A 25,672-nucleotide genomic window follows, 5' to 3' on the forward strand; every position below is an offset into this window, starting at 1 on the left:
TATTATGAAGGTACTTCAGTGTGTTGCCGTGTATGCGGCAAGAGGGGTCAGTACCAGAAGCTGGTTGCCCAGGAGAGGAATAACAGGAATCAGGGATGGACACAGTAAGTAGAGATTAGGCCCTGCTGGCTCAACCTCTTACCACTGCTCCCTTCACCCTCCTCCCCCCACCCCAGATCCCAGAGCAATCATCTGCAGCATCTCTCAGTTGTCCCCGGCCACCCAACCTGGGCTGGGGGGGCTGGGTCGGGAGTTCCTTGTGGATCGTACCGCTTGAGTAAGGTGCAAGGGATGAAATGACCCCCAAGGCAGCCCGGAATTGGGGAAAGGGAGAGCGCAGAATGGAGGGGGTAGGGAGACTGGTTGGCAGTGTTGGGGCGGGGCGATAGAGTCCACCATCCACTCCCCATTTTATGGCAGTGTTGAATATGGCAGCTGGATCTCCTGAGGGAAGGGAGAGTTAGCGTTGACTGCCCAGAGATTGAAGGACTGCACACAGAGGTCTTGAGATGTAAGCAGCACCAGGTTCCCCAACGGAGGTAAGTGAGGAGTCTGCAGAGGTCCGAGAACTAGAGCAACAAACAAAAGTGCTGGTGGAACTGAGCAAGTCACACAGCAGCCATCGGGAGTAGAAGGACTAAGGGCTCAGGCCTGAATCATCTATGGATGCTGCCTGACCTGCCGAGTCCCTCCACTACCTTCAGGCTGTTGGTTCTTGAGAGGCCATGGGCCATTTCAACTGAGGTGCAGCTGCCAATTGAACGGCAGCTGGAACCACCATGGCAGCTCCCCCACCCCACCCCCCTAACCCCACCCCCTAACCCCACCCAGAGAGGGGCTCCAGGATCTGGGATTGAAGGTGGCCAGGTTCACAAGAAATCTGGAATCAAACCCCCCTCACCCAGCCCTGATGAAGAGTTCCAGCCCGAAAGTTCGATTGTTCTTCCCCCCCCCTGCTCGACCCACTGAGTTCCTCCAGCAGAGTGGGTGTGGCCCAGGTTCCAGCCCCTGCAGACTTGAGTGAGAGGTCAGAGAGAAGAGACAAGCCTCTTGTAAATACACCCCGAAGCCTCACCGCCACTGTCAGGGAACCAAAACCGGGACCGGGGAGTGATAACAGTAATCCCTTGAGCCAGGTAGAATTGCACGTCCAGAGACCAAGGAGAGAGTCAGTGAGGCCATGGTCTCTCATCCAGAATCCACTGTTAACTGGCCTCCCACACTTTGGGAATGGTGAATAAATGGGCTCCAACCATACCAGTCACCCCCGCCTTGTACAAGGGGGTCAAGGCTTGCCCGCTATCGCCTCTCAGTGGGAAAATTTTACTTAAAAATATATATCTATATATATTCATATATATATATATCTATTATATGTATAAAAATGTAAAAACCACGAGAGGCAGAGACTGCGGGTTTGACCAGTTAGACCCTGCTCATGGAGCAGTGCATTTCCCCCCAACCTCGAAGAAGGGTGTGCGGGGGTGGGGGGTCGTCACCTGGCGGAGGGAGGGGAGGGCGGGGGCAACGAAGGGGTTTTCTGCTGGGGAAAGTGCGGAAGGAGGCAGCGTGATTTGTTTGGCCTCACCCCACCCCTGAAGAGCGTCTGGAGAGAGAAAAACTTGGCGCTTCGACTGGGGGCACTGGAGTACAAGGGAATTAAAACACAAAATCAATTAAAAATAATTAAAAGTAAAAAGATGATTAATAGCAAGGTCAACGAAGGAAATAGTTAAATGAGTTGTGCTGGCATTAGTTTATACCTCAAGAATTATGAGTGTGCCTTTCCTGTTTGTTGATTGGTCACTTCACGATGAAATATTGTAATATAAAGGCGATGAAGATGGATAAACCAGCAAATCCGGCCAGGATGAGGGCGGCAAACTGCTCATCACTGGCTAGAACGCTGCGCGCTTTGGCTGATTCCACTGTCCGCAGTTCGCCGGAGGGAGGGGTCTCCTTCCTCCTCAGTGTGAAGATGGCGGACGGGCTGTAGGGACCGCTCAGCTCCTGCTTCAGATCACGACAGTGACGACAGCAGCAGACTCGGAACCGGTAGTCCGTGTTGGTCTGGAGGCCTGAGATCTGGAACGTCGTGTCCTCCCCCTTGTACACCTGTTGGGGAAGCGGTCAAATCCCTCGGGTCATTAATGGACAGGTTACCTTCCAGAGGGACATTGTACTCTGTCCAAGAGCTTCAGGAAACTAATCCCACTGCCCCACTCTCCCTCACAGCCCTGTATCAGACCCCAAACTAATCCCACTGCCCTTCTCTCCCTCACAGCCCTGTATCAGACCCCAAACTAATCCCTCTGCCCCTCTCTCCCTCACAGCCCTGTATCAGACCCCAAACTAATCCCACTGCCCCTCTCTCCCTCACAGCCCTGTATCAGACCCCAAACTAATCCCACTGCCCCTCTCTCCCTCACAGCCCTGTATCAGACCCCAAACTAATCCCACTGCCCCTCTCTCCCTCACAGCCCTGTATCAGACCCCAAACTAATCCCACTGCCCCTCTCTCCCTCACAGCCCTGTATCAGACCCCAAACTAATCCCACTGCCCCTCTCTCCCTCACAGCCCTGTATCAGACCCCAAACTAATCCCACTGCCCCTCTCTCCCTCACAGCCCTGTATCAGACCCCAAACTAATCCCACTGCCCCTCTCTCCCTCACAGCCCTGTATCAGACCCCAAACTAATCCCACTGCCCCTCTCTCCCTCACAGCCCTGTATCAGACCCCAAACTAATCCCACTGCCCCACTCTCTCCCCAGTAATAATGCTATCAATCCTAAAGTAGGCACCTGCTTAGATTTTGCTCATACCACGTTGGTTCTGTATCTTTATCTTTGCTACATAAAGGACACCGATTGACCTGCTGAGTTTCTGCAGTATTTTGTGTTTTACTTCTGATAGGATTGGTCCCGATTCATTGAGAGAAACAAGATGGAGATCTCTGCGGCCTCGACAAATGTCGTTGTATCCTCACTAGACATAGGTGAGGTCCCAGAGGACTGGAGTGCAGCCAGAATTTGTTCCATTGTTTTATCGGGATCATTCACCAAATTATCGGTTAGCGCAACGCTGTCCCAGCACTAATGATCAGGACCGGAGTTCGAATCCTGTGCTGTCTGTGAGGAGTTTATACGTTCTCCCCGTGTCTGCGTGGGTTTTCCCCGGGGGCTCCGGTTTCCTCCCATTGTTCAAAATATACTGGGGTTTGCAGTAGGTTGGTTGGTACATTTATGTGCCACAGGCTTGTGGGCTGGAAGGGCCCGTTACCGTGCTGTACATCGAATTTAATTTAATTTATAGGTGTTCAAGTTTGTGCAGGGGAGGTCATGCTTCCTGACCTTGTGGTCTATGCAGAGGTGACAGAGAGTACGTGTTTGACAATATCCCTCTTACTGGACTTAGCCAAAAGAATTAAAACACAGGATTCACAGTGATTTGGGAGATTGGAAGGGATTAACATATGAGGAACGTTTAACGGTTCTTGGACTGTACTCTTTGGAGTTCAGAAGAATGAGGGGGGGGGGGGAATCTCATAGACGTATTTTTAATGTTGAAAGACCTGGACAGAGTAGATGTGGAAAATTTGTTTCCCATTATAGGACAAAAAGGTACAATTTCAGGACTGAAGGGCGCCCATTTAAAACAGAGATGTGGAGGAATTTCTTTAGCCAGAGGGTGGGGAACCTCTGGAATTTGCTGCTACGAGCAGTCAAGTCATTGGAGATATTTCAGGCAGAGATTGACAGGTTTCTGAATGGTCAGGGCATCAAAGGTTCTGGGGAGGCGGCCGGGGAGTGGGGCAATGGATCAGCTCATGATGGAATGGCAGGGCAGACTCGACGGGCCAAATAGCCTACTTCTGTTCCTGTATCTTATAGTCATATTTAAAATGAGCTCAGTCCTAGAAAGTAGAGGGCAGTGGCGGTCGGGTGTTTCTCTGACTCAGTGGAATCCTGCAGGGATCAGTGCTGGGACCTCTGTTGTTGGAGATAATACATGAATGATTTGGATGAAAATGTCGACGCGCCAATTAGTAAATTTGAAGAAGACACAAAAATTGGAGCTATGGATTGTGAAGGAGGTTGTTAAAGGATGTAGCAGTGGATTAAATGGCAGGCAGTTTAATCTGCATCAGTGAGAGGGGTTCACTCTGAGAGGTCAAATGTCATACAGCAAAAGGCAGGGACCGTGGTAGCATGAACGGTCAGAGGGATCTTGGGCACAAATGAAAATAGTCACACATGTAGATGGAGTGGTCAAAAGGCATCTGGCACAATTGCCTCCATCAATTGGGAGGTCACGTTGCAGCTGTGTACAACTCTGGTTCGGCTTTGGAGAGGGTGCAGAAGAGATTCTCCAGGATGTTGCCTGGGCGAGAAAGTGTTTGATGGAAGGAGAAGTTGAATTGTTTCTCTGGAGTATCGAGGCCTGGGGAGACCCAATAGAAGCATCTAGGGCGCAGACTTTATCCCAGGGCAGACATTTCAAATAGTCAGGGGGATTCATTTAAGGTGGGAGGGGGAAAGAGAAGGTTCACGAGAATGTTGACAGGATGTCAGGGTTACAGAGAAAGGTTGAGCAGCCTGGGGATTTTTTCCTCTGGAGCGTAGAAGATTGAGGGGGGATTTGATGGAGGTGTCCAAGATTTTAAAAGGGACAGAGAGAGTCAACGTGGATAGGCTTTTTCAATTAAGAGTGGGGGATATTCAAACCAGAGGCCATGGTTTGAGATTGCAGGGGGAAAATTATAAGGGTAACAGGAGGGGAAATTTCTTCACGCAAAGGTCGGTTAGGGTGTGGAATAAGTTTCCGGTGGAGGTGGTTGAAGCAGGGACGTTATTTACATTTAAGGAAAGACTAGATAATTACATGGAGGGGAGAGGACTGGAGGGGTATGGACCAGGTGCTGGTCAGTGGGACGAGGAGGGTGGGAATTTGTTCCAGCATGGACTAGTAGGGCCAAACTGGCCTGTTCTGTGCTGTATATATGGTTATAGGATTGGTGAAGCAAAATGGTAGGTGCTTGAAGCAGGCTGCCTGAGACGATGGTGGAGCATTTAAGAGGCATTTCGAGACCCAGGAACAGGCTGGGAATGGAGGGATATGGATCATGTGCAGGCAGATGGGATTAGTTTAACGTGGCAGAGACACAGTTCCTGTGTTGAACTGGTCTGTGTTTGTCTCATTGCCCTTTTTCTGTTTCGACATGAATATTAATGACACCTCTGTATATTTCTTGATACTGATTGTATTTTCTCACTATGGTTTATATAGTTAGAGCTAATATATCAAATGAGATTGACCTTAATCACAGGCTCCTTGTTAACATGCGTCACAGCAGGTCTTAAAGAAGATGAGGTGATGTGATTGTTTTGACCATCAATGCTGTTGCTCACAGTCACACAACCAGGGTGTTAGGACCAGACAATGAGACTGATTCATTGGTCCAATGAAATACCCGAGGTCCTTCTGTAAATGCTGGTGATACATACAGTGATCCCAATCAGATTTGAATCTCTTTCGAGGTTTCTGTGAACTCTCGGGGGATATTTAAGGGAGAAGTAGGCGTGTCTGCCTGTCCCGCATCGGACTTGTCAGCCACAAACGAGCCTGCAGCTGACGTGGACATTTACCCCCTCCATAAATCTTCGTCCGCGAAGCCAAGCCAAAGAAGAAAGAAGAAGGCGCGTCCTTGATCAGGAAGGGAGTCAAGGGTTACGGGGAGAAGGCTGGAGAATGGGGTTGAAGGGGATAGTCAATGGTGGAGCAGACTTGATGGGCTTGATAAACGTTATCATTACTACAGATGAGGCTTCTATGGTTCTAGCGATAGAGAAATGCAAACAGGCTTTTCCACTGAGTTTCGCTGAGACAAGAACTAGAGGACGTGGGTTAAGAGTGAAAAGGTAAAGTGTTTAAGGGGAACTTCTTCACACAGAGAGTGGTGGGGGTGTGGAACGAGCTGCCACCTGAAGTGGTGAATGTGGGCTCAATTTTAACATTTAAGAAGAATTTGGACAGGTTCGTGGATGAGAGGGGTATGGGGGGCTATGGACTGGGTGCAGGCCAATGGGACCAGCCAGAATGATGGTTTGTAAAACCACGGAAATGCCAGAGGGTCTCAGCAGGTCTTGGAGCACCAGTAGGAGGTAAAGACATATATAACCAGCATTTCAGGCCTGAGCAAGATATGGTTTGGCACAGATTAGAAGGGCCGAAGGGCCTGTTTGTGTGCTGTGGTTCTATGGCTCAGCTAATGTGGGCATGTGTACGCTCCCCTTCCTGTCAAGTTGCAATCAATACCTGGACACAAGTAAACAGACAATTCTGCCCTCACCCCTTCCCTGACTGGAACTGAAAGTACACTTGTTGACAGCATTCAGCACATTCTGCTCTCCTAATTATTGTTTACTACCACTGAGGATTGGATGCTGGCCGTGGATTTGTATGGGTGCCGTTATCATAGCAACAGACAAAAGTCAATGAATTCCTCCCCAGTGCGGCTGCAGCCGAATACACACTCTCCACACAACAGCACAGAACGCAAGAAGCTTTCTCAATGATTCTCTGACCTCTTGACTTAATTCAGTGTGTCCGTGACCTGCGCAATGTGCAGGAGATGAGCCAAGACGTCAAAGGTTATAGGCAGCGGGGCTGAGTGGGAAAATGGATCAGTCATGATTAAATGTCGGGGTAGACCTGATAGACTGAACAGCCTATTTCTGCTCTTCTGTTGCATGGGAGAGATTCACCAAGGAGCTGCTTGGATCAGAGAGCTTTTAGCTGGAAGGAAGGAGGGATTGGGAAAACTTGGGTTGTTCTCCCTGGAGTGTCAGGGGCTGAGAGATTATAAAATTCTGAGAGCTATCGAGAGAGTGGATTGAGGGGGAGGTGCAGGAAGTTTATCAGGATGTTGCCTGGATTGGAGAACATGCTTTTATGAAGCAAGGTTTACCGAGCTAGGGCTACACTCTTTGGTGTGATGATAAAGGTGTACGAGAACATGAGGGGCCTGGACAGGGTGGACAGCCAGCACTTTTCTTCCTGGGATGACAGCAGAAAATACCAGAGGACATCCATTTCAGGTGAGTGGAGGAAAACTTAGGGGAGACGTCATAGGTAGGTTTCTTACACAGAGAGTGGTGGATGCCGGGGTGGGGGGGGTGGGTGGAGGCTGGTACAATGGGGACATTCAACATTTCTTAGATGGATCTAAGAAAAATGGAGGGTCATTTAAGTGAAGGTTGAATGAATGCATGGATGTGAGAGGATTGGAGAGTTATGGACAGGAAATAAGTAGGTGGAGTTCAGTACAGACGAGAGGGGCTGAGATAGGCTTGCTTCCATACTGTAATTGTTATATGACCATGGGTGAGAGGTAGGGAAGGGTTGGATTATTGTGGAAAAGGTTTACATTGGTCAGCACAACATCGTGGGCTGAAGGGCCTGTACTGTGCATGGACTGATTAACCATAATGGTGGAGCAGGCTCAACAGGCTGGATGGCCGACTCCTGCTCCGGTTTTTGATGTTCCGAGGTCACACCATGATTGATGGCTCCAATCACCTCTTTGTCCCACCCCACTCCCATCCCATCCACTTGCCCACCCCACACCCACTCCATCCCCCCCAACACTGACCTGCTTGTAGTCCAGCTCCCTCCCAACAGTGACCTGGAGGATGTAGCCGATGGGGTCACCTCGCATTGGCGGGATTCCTTCCCACGAGACCTCACATGTGTTTCCCTCTAGCTGAGCGATACGTGGGGCTGGAATCCAACCGTGCAAAGCTCCCGTCAGAACCTTTCTTTGGAACTTCCCACTCAATATGGCAGGGTTAGCGTAGCGGTTAGTACGACACTGTTACGGCACCAGCGATCGGGAGCGGGATTTGAATCCTGCATTGTCTGTAAGGAGTTTGTACATTTTCCCCATGTCTGCATGGGTTTTCCCCAGGGTGGGTGGGGGGGGGGGGGGTGGGTCTGGTTTCCTCCCACCTTTCAAAATGGACCAGGGATGTGGGTTAATTGGTGTATTGGCAGCACGGACTTGTGGGCTGAAAGGGGTGTTCCCATGCTGTAGGTCTGAATTAAATTAAATTATACATGATGGGGTTGGGGGAGGGGTCGGGTGGGGGGGGGGGGAGATGACAGGCAGCAAGTCAGGGGATAGGGTTTTCCTTCTGTTCTCTGGGACAGACTGGGGATATGATGAAACATCCGCTGGGGGCCCGCTGAACTCAATGCATGGTGCTAAGTAATGGGGGAGGAGGGAGGCCCAACAGTGGGAGATGTGGGAGAGGAGCCCAGCTGTGGGAGATGTGTATCCAGCTGTGGGAGATGTGTACCCAGCTGTGGGAGTGGAACCCAGCTGCGGGAGAGGTTTATGCAGCTGTGAGAGAGGAGCCCAGCTGTGGGAGACAAATTTTTCCTTCATCATTTCCTTCTGCAGTTGAACTGCCAGCTCCTCCCTCCCTCTTCCAGGGTTTCGACTGACAGGAGAGAGTTTGAGAGAAATTTGTCCTCAGATTGTCTTGTGTGGATGGCCCATGGGTTGGGACAATCCTTCAATGGACAACCTCCCCTCTCACCGCCCTTCCTCCCACAGGATATCTCCATCACACGAGCTCTCCATCCCCAATCTCAGGTCACATGCAGACCTAGCCTTTTCCCTGTCGACTGACCTTTGACACCAGGAGGCAGGGATTTGATGGTGTTAAAGAGGTAAATGTCCGAGAATGGTCCCTCTCCAACCTCACTCAGCGCCTGGATTCGGAAGCTGTAGGATGTGGATTCCATCAGTCTCTGCACTTTGTAGGTGTGGCTCGGCCCCCTGTAGATTGGAATGAACCTGTGGCGGAAAAGTACACAACGCGTCAACAGAAAAGTCCCTCACCAACATTGCAAATCCTTCCTCCACAACCAACAATCTGCTTTTACCACAAGGATGACTGGTATGTGTGTGTGTATATGTGTTTTTGTGTATGTGTGTGTATCTGTGTGTGTGTACGTGTGTGTTTGTGTATGTGTTTGTGTGTTTTCTCACAAGCTCTGTGACTGTGATATGAGAGATCGTGGGTTGACCTTCCTTCCTTCCACCATTGTGTGAGAACGATGAACAATATTATGAACAATTGTGCTGGGACTAATAACAGCTTTTCGCTGAACCACATTTATTCCCTTCGCCCCTGGATGCCCAGTGATCAATGAGCTGGTGTTCATATTCTAACTGCAGCCTACAGTGGCAAACAGGATGTTGAGTCTCACTCGAGGCCCTCTCTATCTCTTCAGCTTGCTGGTACCAGGTAAAATCTCATCTCCCAACAAGCTAGAATTTACAGGAACCAGTAATGGTGAGTCCAGCCTTCACCTAGAGCTCGCAGTCCATTCCCACAGAAACAAAGACGGAAAGAACAGAAATCCTGACCTTTGCTGCTGTCTGCTACATCCTCCCACCTCACGCTGGATGGTGGGATAATTGGCCGCTGTAAATTGTCCCTTTAATCCTTGAGCAGATGATGCAAAAGTGGGGAGGGTAAAATAGAACTAGTGGAAATGGGTCAGCATGGATCCAGAGGGCTGAATGGGGTGTAGTTTTGTGACTGTAACTAATTAACCAGACAAGTCCAACCCCAATCTTGCAGGGAGGGATGACTATTAATCCTTTCTAAAACTGTTCAGAACCTCTGGTTATTGAAACTTGGCAGAATAGTAGTTCAGCACAGACTAGAAGGGCCAAAAGGCCTGAGGGCCTGTTTCTGTGCGGTATTGTTCTAGGGTTTATGGTTCTATGATTCTCCGAATGTCCCATGAATACTTCACAGTCACTGACGCATAGTGTTGGGAATTTATTTAACACAGCAAGCTCCCACAATCTAAGAATGGGAGGGGGGGATTGGATCGAGCTATACCGCATTATGAGGGGTGTCGATAGGGTAAAGGCAAGCAGGCCTTTTGCACTGAGCTGTACGGTTAGAGAGCTAGAGGAAAGAAGACAGAGGAAAAAGGAAGGGGGAGAGAACAGAGAGCAGGCTAACGGAAACTGGAGAAGTCAATGTTAATACCATCGGTTGGAAAGATCCCAGATGGAAAATCAAGTGCTGTTCAACCAATTTACTGGAGGTCATGTTGGGATAATACATGAGGGCCATGGGAGTGGGCCATGGAATTGAAGTTGGCCACTGGAAGGTCCCTGTCACTGATGTGGATGGAGTGAAGGTGCTCAGGAAAGCAATCTCCCAGGAGCCCTGGATCACTTCTGCGGATACACAAGTGTTGCTCCCTTGAAAGGCCTGTTTGGGGCCCCAAATGGTGGTGAGGGAGGAAGTGTGGGTGAAGTGTGGCACTTGGAAGTGTACCGGGGTGGGGGGTATTGGTGGGGAGGGGATAGGTCGATCATCTGCTCCCCCACCCAACCACCCCCCACACCCACCCAGAAGGCATACTCACCTGCCACTCCGCTCTGCCATCTGGAGGGTGTAGGTAGTCTCAGCGTCCACGCTCAGCATGGCCTTGGCACTGCTGCCATCCCCCCAGCGCAGTCTGAGGCTCTGGGGCCCGGAAGCAGTACACTCGAGGCGGGGGGGAGCAGGGGGCAGGGGTGGTGTCCTGGCCTTCACGGGCAGGCTGAAGGGTCCAGCCCCTATCCCATTCACTGCCTGCACCTTAATCCTGCACCAGAACGGACAGGTCAGTCAAGGCTCAAGTTGCAACCCTCTACCTGAGACCGTGCCTCACCCACCGCACATAACCTTTACCCCCACCAGCCCATTCCCCCAAAGGGTGTGGGCTTCACAGGCGGCGCCAGTGTTCCATCGTTCGTCCTCCCCTGGGAAGGTGGTGGGGAGCTGCCTCCTTGAGCCATCACAGTCCTCGAGGTGTGGGGCACCCCCAGCGTTAGGGAAGGGGGTCCCAGACTTTGACCCAGCAGTGGATGGAGGGTGGAGGGGGTGGGCTTGGAAGGTGCTGCCTGAGGGGTCTTGGTGAGCTGCTGCCACACATCCTGTAGATTACATTTTTAAAAATGTACAGCATGGTAACAGGTCCTTTCAGCCCATGAGTCCATGCCACACAATTACACCCAATTAACTTACACCCCCAGTACATTTACTGGGTGGGAGGAAACTAGAGACCCTGGGGAAAGTCCACCCAGATACGGGGAGAACGTACAAACTCCTTACAGACAGTGCGGGATTTGAACCAAAGTCCAGATCACTGGCGCTGTAACATCGTTGCACTAAAGCACGACGCTAACCGTCCTGGCCTGCTACAGACTGCTGCTGTATCTGGGAGTGAGTGAATGGGTGGAGAGGGGCTGTTGTGTTCAGGATTGTCCCTGAGTGTTGTTGAAGACGCACTCACCCAGGCAAGAGGAGAGAGACCCAACACCTCATTCCATTCTGTCATGTTGTCCGGTTGTTGCAATGGCTGGAGGGTGTTTGTGTGACTGGGTTGGAAAAGTAGGTGGGTGGGTTCGTAGCATAAGATTAGAATTTTGAGAGTGCAGAAGGTAATCAAATAATACCACAAGATGTACTTAGTTACAGATATATGCAGAGAAATGGCAGATGGAGTTTAATCGGGTCAAGTGAGAGGTGTTGCACTTTGGGAAGCCGTGTAAGGGAAATGATGCAGTTGATGGAAGGGCTTTTAGAAGCATTGATGTGCAGAGGGCTCTGGGGGAAATACGAAAGTCTGCGATTGTAGTAAAAACACACCAAAATGCTGGAGGAACTCAGCCCGGTCTTTTCAGCCCACCTTCAAGGAATAAGCAGAATGAGCAAGAAGCAGGAAATCTCAGAATTTAGACAGTGCTGGCTGAGGTGGGGGGGGGAGGAATTCAGACCAACAAAAGGTGTTTGTTGGATATGATAAGGGGAGAGGTGAGAATTTATCATGTCTGTGCGAAAGGAGACAGGGAAGGGAGAGAGACAAAGCTGGGGGAAGGAGACGGAGAAAGAAGTGAGGGGTGTGGGGGTGTTTAACAAAAGCTAGAGAAGTCAATATTCGTGCCATCCGGTTGAAGGGGGCCCAGACAGAAGACAAGATGTTATTCCTCCAACTTGTGGGTGGTGTCAGACAAGCAGAGCATGAGACCATGGACAGACATGAGAATGGAGCGAGGAATTGAAACAGGTGGTCACTGGATCTGGGACTCTAGGTCCACAGCTCACTGAAAGTGGCCTCATAAGTAGCCGGGGTGGGAAAGAAGGCGTGTGGTACGCTTGGCTTCATTGGGCAGGGTTTTGAGTTTTAGAGAAAGGAGGTCATGTTGCAGTTGTATAAAACTGATAAGGTCAAAGAGTATTGGCTGGAGTTCTGGTTGCCTTATATAGGAAGGATGTGAGGCTTTGGAAAGGGGACAGAAGAGATTTAACCAGGATGTAGCCTGGATTAGAGGGTGTGAGTTATGGGGAGAGGGTGGACAAACTTGGGGTGTTTTCTCTAGAGCATCCAAGGCTGAGAGGAGACCTGATGGAGGTGAATGAAATCACTGATGGGGTGGGCAGTCGGAATCTGTTTACCCCAAGGTTAAAATGTCACACACTGGAGGACATGCATTTAAGGTGCAGGAGGGGAAGATTAAAGGAGATGTGTGGGGCTAATATTTTACACAGAGAGTGGTGGGTGGTCTGGAACAAAGCAGATACAATGGTGGTGTTGCCAAGGCTTCCTGATGGACAGACGATATACTAGTTGACCTGGGCATCACCCTCAGCTGAAGGGCATGTTCCTGTGCTGTACCATGCAATGTACAGCGGCGAGCCCTGTACATAGTGGTCACTGGGCTCCAGGCTCACGGGAGGGTGGTGGAGGATTGGAGAGAGAGGAGAGGAGGAGAATATTTTTAAGAAGAATGCTGCTGTGTAATGCAGGGGCTTTCAGTAGGAACTTGGATACATAATTAAAAGAGAAATGTGCAGGTTTGTGGGAGGGGAGTAGTGCAGAGGTTAACTGGGCAGCTCTTTCAGAGCCAGCGCAGACACATGGACTGAATGGCTCCTTTTGTGTGAACTCCTGATGAGTTCCTGCCAGATCTGGGCAGCGCAGGCCTCACGGGAAAGAACAGGGCGACTCACCATCCAACTGCAATGTTTATTCAACCTGTGAACTGCTTCACCTCACGGAGACAGATGGCTCGATTCAACAGGAGATGCAACAATAGACACACACACACACACACTCCCAGTCACATTCGCGCGCGCACACACATGCACACATCCACACAATTCTCCCTTTGCAGCCTAAGCAATGATGTACACAACTTGAACAGCCAAATATAGTATCCCAAGGGGTGTCAGGGTTGGCTTAGCAGAGAGCACAATGTTATTACAGCACCAACGATCGGGACGGGGGTTTGAATCCTGCTCTGTCTGTAAGGAGTTTCTAGTTTTTCCTGGGGGCTCCGGTTTCCTCCCACTGTTCGAAACGTACTGGGGACTGTAGGTCAATTAGATGTAATTAATTTAAAATCTAAATTTAAAAACTCCTTGCGTCGATGACCCAGCCAACGAGAAGGAGAAGGAACACAAGAGATGGAAGCAGGTGTACGTTCCCAACAATGGTTTGGGGTTGGATCCAGACCACGAGGGGTGTGGACTCCAGGAAGAGCAGCAGACCAGCACAGAGCAGCAGATCAGAAGAACACTGCCTCACTGAAGAGGAGAAGCCTTGGAGATAACCCCGCAGGGGAGGAGACCACTGCAAAAGACCAGCGAGGGGCTTGGTAGTCACGGGACTCACACCGGTCTGCAGGCTGCTGGAGACTGGCTCACGGCAACGAGGGTTCGGGACTGGGATCCGTGAGGGTGCCGTTGGCAGGGCAGACTCCTGAAGGGCCTCGGGTGCTGACAGCTCCCTGATCACATCGGGGGTTGGGGACCAGGGTTCGAGGAAGGGACTCAGGCAGATGAGGCTCGGGTTCACCGATAGGACGGGCAGGAGCCGTGCGGCTACAGAGGTCACAGCATCACAGGAGCCAGCACATCGGAGGAGGTGGGATCCACGGACACTCGGTGTCTCTGAGAGAACTCCCTGTTGGTTCTCTTTCTCGTCTCGACTGGGCACTGCACTAGTGGCGTCTCTGTGTGCGTCTTTAAAGCTGGGAAACAAATGTTCATTGCGCACATGAGAATAAAGGACCCTTGAATTACCTGTAGGATGTGTCCGGTAGGAGGTGGGGTACCACATAGGCTGTAACGTTGTCCACGGTGAGCTGGCTGTCTCCAAGGTCAATGTTGTACCTCAGGATGTCGGACCCATTGCTCGGAGGTTCGTCCCACTTCAAAGCCAGGCAGCTGGAGGTCAGGCTGGGGTCTGATTGCTGGTCATCCAGGACAGAGACGTTGGACACCGCACCAGGGACCGAGGCAGGAGTGGTGTAGGTGACCAGGCTGCTGTAGGCCCCTGAGCCAGCCGGGTTCGTGGCCTGTGCACAAACAAGCAGAGGCAAATGCATCAGCACATCGCTGAGTACACAAAGAAAGAGCAGGATATTAAGAGGTGTGGAAGAGTGAAGCAATCGTGCGAACCTCTTGTTAATCCAGCTCAATGTCTCATCAAATTCCCCTCACACCCTGCCACCCTATTCAGAGGATTGGGAACATGGCCCAGATCATCACACACCCCCTCCCCTCCATTGACTCCATCACACAGCCCCCTCCCCTCATCAACTCCATCACACAGCCCCCTCCCCTCCATCGACTCCATCTCATCCCTCTCCCCTCCATTGACTCCATCACACACCTCCCCTCCCCTCCATCAACTCCATCACACACACACACACCCCTCCCCTCCATAACACACCCCCTCCCCTCCATTGACTCCATCACATATCATCTCCCCTCCATCCACTCTGTCTATAACTCCTGCTGCCTTGAAAAAGCAGCCAACACTTTAAAAGACCCACCCCACCCTGACCACACTCTCTTCACACCCGCCTCCCCCTCCCCCCACCATCAGGAAGAAGATTCACGACACTGCAGGACCCCTGGAGCAGGGTATTGATAATGAGTTTCGAGTTCATTAGTACCGGACTGTACATATACAATCCAGTGAAACAGAGTTAAATATTTTGGGATGATTTATTCGGTTACAGGACACCATTCATCAATCTCACAGCCTGTGGGAAGAAACTATTCCCTAGCCTGGCACTCCTGATTTTGACGCTCCTGTACCTCCTTCCTGAATGCAGTGGATCAAAGATCCCGTGTGCTGAATGGAAAGGGTCCTCAATAATCCTTTCAGCCCCATTTAAGCAACACTCCTAGTGACTGTCGTCAATAGAGGAGAGACCCCAGGGGTCTTCTCGGCTGCATTGATGATGTACTGTGTTTTTAAACTCTTGAACTATGTATGGGTTGACTAGCAAGATTGCTCACTAATCAACTTTAATGCATCTTGGTACAGGTGATAATAAGTGAACAACTTAATGGTATCAATACAGGCTTCTAGAGCAGTTCAAAGGCAAGTGGGAAGCTGACAATTAACTGAGGCTTAGAACTGAAGACCAAGGGGCCTAAGTGCACACATCATTCACGACAGCACAGGAACAGGCTCATCAGCCCACAACATTCATGCTGACCACACTAATCCCACCTCCCTGCTCATGGTCCATATCCCTCCACTAAAACTAGGAGACACGGCCTCAAGATTTGGGGAATAGATTTAGGGTGGAGATGAGGAGGGGAATCTGTGAAATCCTCTGCTCAAGGAAGCCGTGGAGGCTGCCTCACTGAATGTATTTAAGGCACAATTAGATTGCTGAAGAATAGGGGAGTTAAATAGACAATAGGTGCTGGAGCAGGCCATTTGGACCATCGAACCAGCGCCACCATTCATTTAGATCATGGCTGATCTTCCACTATCAGTACCCTGATCCCTGCCTACTTCCCATAACTCCTCATTCCCCAGTCCACAACCCTCTTGAACTTATCCAGAGAACCTGCCTCCACCACCCTCTGTAGCAAAGCATCCACAGACCAACAACTCTCTGGGTAAAAAAAAATTCTCATCTCTGTCCTAAAGGGCCTTCCCTGTATTCTTCAACTACGGTCTCTAGTCCTAGTCTCCCCCAACATCGGGAACATGCAATCAGTTTCTATTGTGTCCAGTCCCTTAATAATCTTATAGACCACATCCTTCTAAATTCCAACGCATGCATCCCCAGTTTATCCAACCTTTCAGCATATGCCAATCCCGCCATCCCAGAAACTAACTTACGCGGCATTCCCTCGATAGTGACAATGTCCTTCCTCAAATTAGGAGACCAGAACTGGACACAATAGTCCAGGTGTGGTCTCACCAGGGCCCTATACAACTGCAAAAGGACATCTTTACTCCTATTCTTTAATCCCATTTTATCGAAGGCCAACATGCCATTTTCCCATTCAACAGCTTGTTGAACCTGCATGCGAGCTTTTAGTGCACCTAGATCACTTTGCCTTTCCCCACTCCCTAACTTGACTCCATTTTAATAATAATCTGCCTTCCTATTCCTGCCACCTAAGTGGATAACCTTACATTTATCCACATTAAACTGCATCTTCCATGCATCTGCCCACTTACCCAACCTGTCCAAGTCCCCTTACATTTTCCTGACATCCTCCCCAAACTTCACACTGCCAACCAGTTTCATGTCATCTGCAAATTTGCTAATGTTATTTATAATCCCCTTACCTAAATCATTAATACATATGATAAACAACTGAGGAACCAGCACTGCCCTGCGGAACCCCACTTGTCACATCCTGCCATTCCCAAAAGTGAACCGTTAATCTCAACTCTTTGTTTCCAATCTGTCAACCAATTTTCTTTCCAGGTCAGCACCCTACCCCCAATACAATGCTCTCTGATTTGCCTACTAATCTGCTATGTGGGACCTTATCAAAAGCTTTCTGAAAGTCCAGGTACATCCCATCCACTGGCTCTCCCACATCCACCCTCCTCATCACATCCTCGAAAAAATTCTGAAGATTAGTCAGGCATGACTTTCCCTTCAGAAATCCACGCTGACTTGCAATTATACTATTATTTCTGTCTAAGTTTTCTGTTATTTCTTCTTTTATAATAGATTCCAATATCTTCCCCATTACTGATGTCAGGCTAACCAGTCTGTAATTGCCCATTCTCTTCCTCCCTCCTTAAAAAGTGACACAACATTAGCCACCTCCAATCCACAGGCATCTCTCCTGAATCGATAGAACATTGGAAAATGTTGTCCAATGTGTCCACAATTTCAAGAGCAATTTCCCTGAGCCCCCTGGGATGCAGCCCATCAGGCCCTGGGGACTTATCAGCCTTCAGTCCATTCAATTTACTCAAGACACATGTTTCCAAATCTGGATTTCCGTCAATTCCTCCATTATGATTGGAATTTCAATCAATTCCTTCAATACTGCAGGACCTCTACCCCCATCTGACCTTTACCTGTATCTTCCCTGGTGAAGACAGATCCAGAGTATCTGTTAAACTCGTCAGTCATGTCCTTGCTTTCCAGCATAATTTCGCCCGTTACTCTTCAATCCCTTTCTGCCCTATTAATTTCACTACCTCTCCGAACTTTTCCTATTTTTTCTTTCCTATCCATTGCCCTATCACTCAGGTTCCCAACCCCCTGCCAAATTAGTTTAAATCAAACCCAACAGCTCTATTAAACTTGCTCACCAGGATATTGAATCCTTTTCGGTTCAGGTGTAATCCGACCTTAAGCATTATGGGGAACAGGTGGAGCTGAGCCCATGGGCAGAACATCCATGGACTTAATGAGTGGTGAAGCAGGCTCGACAGGCCGAATGGCCGACTCCTGCTCCTGTTTCTGTTCTTATGTTAATTCCCTGCCTGTTTGTGTGCCTATTGAAATGCATCTTATCAGTTACTCTGCTCTCTGTTTCCAGCACCTCTCCTGGGACTGAGTTTCAGGCACTCATCACACTGTAATCCCCACTAGTATTTGACATTTCCATCCTGACTTAAATTCAATTTTATATACAGCATGGTAGAAGCTGATTCCGGCCTTTTGAATCTGTGCCACCCAATTACACCCAAATTAACCCACAACCTCATACGTTTTGGAGAGTGGGAGGAAACTGGGGCACCCAGAGGAAACTCACTCAAACACGGGGAGAATGTATAAACTCCTTACAGACTCGCGGGATTCGAACCTGGGTCTCTGGGGCTGTAATAGTGCCATTCTAATAGTACACACTATCAATGCCTCTCTTCATTTTATTATCTTCCACCAGGTCTCCCCACAGCCTCCGACGCTCCAGAGAAAACAACCCAGGTTTGTCCAACCTCTCCACACAGCTCACACCCACGAATCCAGGTAGCATCCTGGTGAACCTCTTCTGTCCCCTTTACAAAGCCTCCACCTCCTTCCTGTAATGAGGCGATGTTAACAGAGTCACAGAACATAGAAACAGGCCCTTCGGCCTTCCATATCCATGCTGTCCTATTTGTGCACACTCCATGCGCCCACATTAGGACCATATCCTTGTAAGACGCTGTCTCAATATAATGCAGTACTTAGATTTGATTCCACCACCTTCAGTACTTTGGGCTGAAGCAATTACTCAAACGCATCTCCAGGCAGAGAAGCAGTCTGTATCTCACTCCAAATGTAGCACAAATCTGATTGTAGCTCATTAACTGTTAGGACTCACTGACAGTTATATTTATTTCAGCTATAATCCACGCTGCTGAAGATCAAACTGCGCTGGGTAGGTCATGGGAATGGAGGACCATCGCCTTCCCAAGATCGTGTTCTATGGCGAGCTCTCCACTGGCCACCGAGACAGAGGTGCACCAAAGAAGAGGTACAAGGACTGCCTAAAGAAATCTCTTGGTGCCTGTCACATTGACCACTGCCAGTGGGCTGATATTGCCTCAAACCATGCATCTTTGCACCTCACAGTTCGGCGGGCAGCAACCTCCTTTGAAGAAGACCACAGAGCCCACCTCACTAACAAAAGACAAAGGAGGAAAAACCCAACACCCAACCCCAACCAACCAATTTTCCCTTGCAACCGCTGCAAGTGTCTGCCTGTCCCGCATCGGACTTGTCAGCCACAAACGAGCCTGCAGCTGACGTGGACTTTACCCCTCCTTAAATCTTCATCCGCGAAGCCAAGCCAAAGAAGAAGTATGAGACTTTGACGCAAATGCTGCATTGAACTTGAGGTGAATGAGAGTAAGACTTCGGGGCAGATTCTGCCCCTGCCATTCATTCATAAGTTGATCCATTTGCCCACTGAGCCACTGCTCGACTTTCGCCCCATGTTACTGCAGACTTACTGAAGTCACCAGTCAGCGTCAAACATCACCACAACACACTTCAAGGTATGAAGGAAATCTGATCCATGGACACATATTGGGGTGCCTGACCTCAGATCTTGATGAAATGGTCTGGTTTATAGGAGGATTTAAGGAGGAAGGGAACCCCAGAGGTTTAGCAGCTGGAAGATGAGAGGGAGTGTAAACATTGGGTAGTTGTCAAAGGATTCAGCAGGTTGTAGGTCAAGTTGAAAGTATGGTGGAGAAATGGCAGGTGGAGTTTAATCCAAAGTTGGACCACCCAGCTTCTGAGATGAGATTGCAAAGTCACACAACCACAGATGGTTAAACATTCCATTCTGGGATGATAGGAGGAGTGGGATTGTGAAAGGAGAAGGAGGTGGCTGAGAAGGTCTTGAGGAGAAGGTGGGGCGGGTGGGTTCCAGAACTGGGACAAAGAGTGATGGGGTGGAGGGGTGTCAGGGATTTAGGAGAGCTGGATATAAGAAGCATTGGAGTGTGAGGTAGGAATTTGGAGAGAAGGGTTTGGGATGGGGATGAGATTGGTGGGCAGGCTTTGATTGTGCAAGGGAGAAGAGTTGGGATGAGGTTATTTTAATTTTAAAAATTTTATTCATGGTTAGCGTAACACTGTTACAGCACCCAGTGACTCGGGTTTGAATCCCACGCTGTCTGTAAGGAGTTTGTACCTTCTCCTCGAGTCTACATGGTTTTTCCCCGGGGGCTCCAGTTTCCTCCCACCCTTCAAAACATACCGGGTTGTAGTCCATTTGGACAACACAGTTTTGTGGGCCGGAAGGGCCTGTTACTGTTCTTATGTTAAAAATAATTAAAAATTTTTAAAAATTAGAAGCCGATCCTGACCATTTAAACCTGTGCCACCCAATTACACCCAAATTAACCTGAAGCTCCATATGTTTTGGAGGGTGGGAGGAAACTGGACACTTGGGGGAAACCCATCCAGACATGGGGAGAACGTACAAACTCCTTACAGACAGCGCGGGATTCGAACCTGGCTCACTGATGCTGCAATAGCTTTGTGCTAACTGCTTTTTTACCCGTACCACCCAAGTGGTATAGTGAGTGGATGGTCTTTGCACGTAGATCATGGGGAGTGGTTGTCATTTGAAATAAAAACCGTAAACTACTTAGAAACACTCGGCAGGTCAGGCAGCGTCTATGGAGAGAGACACACACAGACCCAACCTTCCAGGTCTTTGACCTGCAAACGTCTTTGCTTTCAATCTAGATTCCCAGCACCTGCAGTTTGTCATTCTCTTTGAAACCTACGTGAATGAAAGCAGCTGAGGGAACTGATCAGACAAAATTAGTTTCTGAGAAGGGACTTGTTTTTCGGGCTAATCCACTTTCTCTTTTGATTCAGTTCAGCGCACTGCAGACAACATTGAAGTAGGATGTCGTGAATCATTTCCACTCTAAATTAAGTTTCAGCCACACTGCTCGATAAATATTGATGAAAGAATTACAGGTGGATCTTGGAGTGCAGTGATCAGTGAGGATAATTACGTGGTTGGCATCACAGCAGTTTGATTGTGCTTTGATGAGTTCTAAATAGACTCAGCCTCGAGCTGTGTGGTTACAGACACAGACAAAATATCCTTCTAATTCTCTCCATCAATCCATGTGGCATTCCAAGTTCTGTGATTACCTCTCTGCATTTTGAATTTAAAGGACTCGTTTCTACACCTGCCCTGATCTCTGAACAGCTTTACTTTTCTTGGGGCATCGGCAAAGTTTTCAGCAGTGGGAACATTTACTCGTAATGGTCATCGAGTGTGGAGGAGGGGAACAAGACACTGGCCTCACCATGGGCATGCTGAACACTGAGAGCAGGTGCGCAAAACTTAGGTGCAAAATTTGGAGTATTGTGTGTGGTTCAGTTGCCGCATTACCAGAAGGATGTGGAGGCTTCAGACAAGGTGCAGAAGAGACTCACCAGGATGTTGCCTGAATTAGGGGAGGCCTCTCTAAGGAGAGGTCGGACAATCTTGGGTTGTTTATCTGGAACGTCAAATCTATTATCTCGTGTCCTCACATCTGACCTGTAGCTTTGGTGATGCATTTCAACATATTTAAGAATCTGTCTCCACCACCTTATCATTAGCTGATTTACAGTTCTACTCATCCTTAGATCCTCTCTAAACCTTTTACCCTAAACCTTCTGCCCTGTAAATTAAGATACCTCTGCCACAGAGATATGTTTCCATCTCATCTGTGCCCTTGTGGGGTTATTCATTTCTTGGTTCCGAGGAGACAATCCCAGCTTGTCCAGTCTCTCCTCACGCCCCCATCTCAGTGAACTAGTCAGAATGCAGAAATTGTGGAGGAACTCAGCAGGTCTCGCAGCATCCATAGGAGGTAAAGATGGATAACAGATGTTTCGGTCCTGAGCTTGAAGAAGGGCTCAAGCCTGAAACGTCGGTAATATATCTTTACCTCCTATGGATGCTGTGAGACCGGCTCAGTTCCTCCAGCATTTCTGCGTTCTGACTGCAACTCAATGAGTTTCTTGTTCAAGGGTTTTGAGGTAAACTCCAGGGCTATGAGATCTATCACAAGAGTTTGAGATACAGGGGTGTGAGATCCCCTCCAGGTGTGTGAGATCTATTCCATGGGTATGATCCACTCTAGGGTGAAACCCATTCCAGGGGTGTGAGATCTATTCCAAGGGTATGATCCACTCCAGGGGTGTGAGACCCATTCCAGGGGTGAGAGATCCACTTCAGGGTGTGAGACCCATTCCAGGGGTGTGAGATCTATTCGGGTATGACATCCACTGGCAGGGTTAACTCAAGTTTATTGTCATGTAGTTGTACAAGGACAACCTAATGAAACAGTCTTCTCCGGTCCTTGATACAAACAAAAGCAGTCATACATGGTCACCTTTATTTATCGTTCATATCGTGCTTGCACAGTAGGATGAGATTTCATTTCCCCAGGACCACAGGGCATATTTACATAGATGTGTTAGGAAAGCAGTTAACACATTAAAATATTAAGGTACACTGAAAGACCATGGTGCACTATCCACATCTGAACTGGGAGTTCAGGAGCCTGATGGCTTGGGGGAGAAAAGCTGTTTCCCAATCTGGACGTAAAGACCCGAGTGCTATGGTACCTCCTACCTGATGGCAGAAAGGAGAACAGTTTACATGAAAGGTGTGTGGAGCCTTCACAATTTTTATCAACTTTCACCTTCATCGAGTGTTGTCGATGTCCTTCATGGTAGGAAGAGGTCCCCTATTGATCTTTTCTGCTGACTTCACTATCCTCTGCAGGGTCTTACAGTCTGAGATAGTACAGCTTCTAAACTAGGCAGTGATGCAGTTGAACAGGATGCTCTCGATACATCCTCTGTAGAATGTAGAGAGGTTGGAGGGTGGGAGATGGACTTTCCTCAGCCTTTGCAGGAAGTAGAGGCACTGCTGGGATTTCTTGGCTATGGACCTGGTGTTAAGGGACCCAGTGATATTTTCCAAGTGTACTCCAAGGAACTTGATAGTCTTGACAACCTCAACAGTCGAGCCGTCAATGGTCAGCAGAACGTGGTCCCCCCGGGGCCCTCCTGAAGTCGACAACTGTCTCTTTTGTTTTATTAATGTTCAGATACAGGTTGTTGGCTCTGGACCTTCCGTTAGCGACTGCCCCTCATCTGTGTCCGCTCACTCCTCATTCTCACTAATAAAGCCCACCACAATCACGTCGTCAGCGAACGTGATGATGTGGTTCGAGCTGTGTTTAACTGCACAGTCGTGGGTCAGCAGAGGGAATAGCAGTGGGCTCAGCCCACATCCCTGGGCGACCCCGTCTTCAGTGGGATGGTCTTGGATGTGCTGATACCAATCCAGACTGCCTGAGGTTTCCCCGACAGGAAATCAAGAATCCAATTGCAGAGGGAAGAGTTTAAACCCAACAAGACCAACTTCCTTATCAGGTACTGTGATATGACTGTGTTGAATGTCAAACTAAAGTCAATAAACAGCAGTTGAACATACGAGTCCTTGTTTTCCAGGTGGGTGAGGGCTAGATGGAGGGCAGTGGCGATGGCATCGTCTGTAGAGCGGTTGGGACTGTATGCGAACTACAGGGGGTCCAGGGAGAGGGGCAGCAGCAGCTTGATGTGCCCCGAGATGAGCCTCTTGAAGCACTTCATGATGATGGTCGTGAATGCGACAGGGCATCATTGAGGCAGGACACAAATGTCCTCTTCGGCACGGGGACAATGGTGGCGCCTTTGAAGCACGTTAGGACCACGGCACTTCTCAGGGAGATGTAAAAGATGTCGGTGAGAACATCGGCTAGCTGAGCTGTACATCCCTTGAGCTCTCTGCTGGGAACGTTATCCAGTCCAGGAGCTTTCCCTGGGTTGACCTTGCCTAGTTCTCCCTTCACGTCGGCCACTGCAAGACACAGCAACTGATCGTTTGGAGGAGGGGTGGTCTTCTCCACCATTTTTCACCTCAAACCACATGTGAAAGTTGTTCAGTTCATCAGGGAGGGAGGCATCACCAGCACGGGCAGATGGTGTGGTCTTGTGGTTGGTGATATCTTGGATGCCCTTCCACATCCATCATGTGACCTTGCTGTCCAGGAAGTGACTGTGAATGCATTGGGCCTGCACAGGCTTAGCCTCCCTGATGGCTCTTGCCATCGCTAGGACTGCCTCGTCACCTGCTCTGAAGGCAGCGTCTTGATTCCAGTCATCCATGGCTTCTGATTAGAGCGAGTAGTGATGGGCTTGGGCTTCGTGTGTCAGTACCCTTACTAATGTAGCTGGTCACTGATGCCGTATACTCCTCCAGATTCATGCTGTCGCCAACAGTTTCTGCTTCCTTGAACATGCTCCAGTCAGCAAGCTCAAAGCAGTTTTAAAGCACGTGAATGGCCTCCACTGGCCAAGTTTTAACCTGCTTTGGGACTGATCTGGAGTGTCTCGCAAGCAGTCTGTATGCTGGGATTAGTATTACAGAGATGTGGTCTGAGTAACCGAGGTGGGGTCGGGGCTCTGCCTGATACGTGTCGGAGATGGTCGTGAACACAAGGTCTAACGTGCTCACCCCTCTCGTAGAAAAGTCCACATACTGGTGGAATTTAAGCAGCCCTGACTTTAGGTTTTCCCAGTTGAAATCACCAGCAAAGATCAGACTGTCAAGGTGTGTGGTCTTCAGTTCGTTTGTTGCCTTGTACAGTTCCCAGATTGCCTCTTTAGTGTTTGCGCTGGGTGGGGGGGATGTACACTCCAACTATGAGGGCCATGGTGAATAAAATGGTCGCATCTGACAGTCATAAATCGTACCACCGTTGAGCAGTGACAAGATTCGTACCGAATTTGATTCGAACCACATCATCACGTTCGCTGAATTTGATGTAAACGCACAATCCACCGCCACAGGCTTTTCCACACAGAGCACCATCTCTGTCAGCCCAAAATAAAGTGACCTCGTCCAGCTGAATAATGGCACCATGAATCCTGTCACTGATTCATGTTTCGGTGAAGATCAAAGCACAGCAACCCCCGTACTCTTGCTGCGCGGCCCTCTGGAGTCAGATGTTGTCCATTTTATTCACCAGGGAGCAGACGTGGGAGGGCAGGATAGACAGGAGAGCCGGGTGGCATGGACCCCTGCTTTCTCCACCGCGCTTTCTCCACTTCGCACACTGCTTCCTTCTCTTTTGTGATCCCGAGGCTTTATGGCCTAGCCCTAGCCTAGTCACATGGTGTAGACAAACAATAAATATGCAGGACAAGTATACGGCAAGAAAGAAAAGGGGGTGGGGTAGTATTGATGGTGAGAGAAGGGACCGACACAATTGACAGGAAGGATATTAACTCAGAAGATGCGGAATTTATAAGGGTAGAACTGAGGAATAGCAAGGGGCGGAAAAAGTTAGTGGGGGTGGTATATAGGCCTCCAAATAGTAGTGTAGAGGTGAGGGAAGGCATTAAAAGAGAAATTAGAAAAGCGTGCAATAAGGGAACAGCTGTTATCATGGGAGACTTTAATTTGCATATAGATTGGACTAGTCAAATTAGTAAAAATACTGAGGAGGAGGAATTCCTTGAATGTTTACGGGACGGTTATCTAGACCCATATGTCGAGGAACCAACTCGGGAGCAGGCCATTTTAGATTGGGTATTATGCAATGATAAGGGGCTAATCAACAATCTTGTTGTGCGAGGCCCTTTGGGTAGGAGCGATCACAATATGATTGAATTCTCACTCGACATGGAGAGTGATGAAATTAAAACCAAGACTAAGGCCCTGAATTTAAATAAAGGGAATTATGATGGTATGAGACGGGAGTTAAGTAAGATTGATTGGGTGGTGTTTATGGGGGAGTTGACT

General features: G+C 49.1%; 1 protein-coding gene across 5 annotated transcripts in view; it reads right to left on the reverse strand.

Moving 5' to 3' along the window:
- Positions 1 to 834: 834 nt before the first annotated feature.
- fndc3ba (fibronectin type III domain containing 3Ba) overlaps positions 835 to 25,672 on the reverse strand; it is a 211,432-nt gene continuing 186,594 nt past the window's right edge. For 4 of the 5 annotated variants that reach the window (XM_069897577.1, XM_069897580.1, XM_069897579.1 and 1 more), the window contains exons 22-26: positions 14,165 to 14,439; positions 10,461 to 10,682; positions 8,696 to 8,862; positions 7,654 to 7,781; positions 835 to 2,115 (exon numbers count right to left, since the gene is read on the reverse strand). In XM_069897577.1, the coding sequence (XP_069753678.1) occupies positions 1,804 to 2,115; positions 7,654 to 7,781; positions 8,696 to 8,862; positions 10,461 to 10,682; positions 14,165 to 14,439 (1,104 nt within the window). In that variant the 3' untranslated portion in view covers positions 835 to 1,803. The remainder of the gene's footprint in view (positions 2,116 to 7,653; positions 7,782 to 8,695; positions 8,863 to 10,460; positions 10,683 to 14,164; positions 14,440 to 25,672) is intronic. The other variant, XM_069897581.1, reaches the window with a different exon arrangement.

Source organism: Narcine bancroftii, chromosome 9, assembly GCF_036971445.1.
Source record: "Narcine bancroftii isolate sNarBan1 chromosome 9, sNarBan1.hap1, whole genome shotgun sequence".
NCBI classification, from domain to species: Eukaryota; Metazoa; Chordata; class Chondrichthyes; order Torpediniformes; family Narcinidae; genus Narcine; species Narcine bancroftii.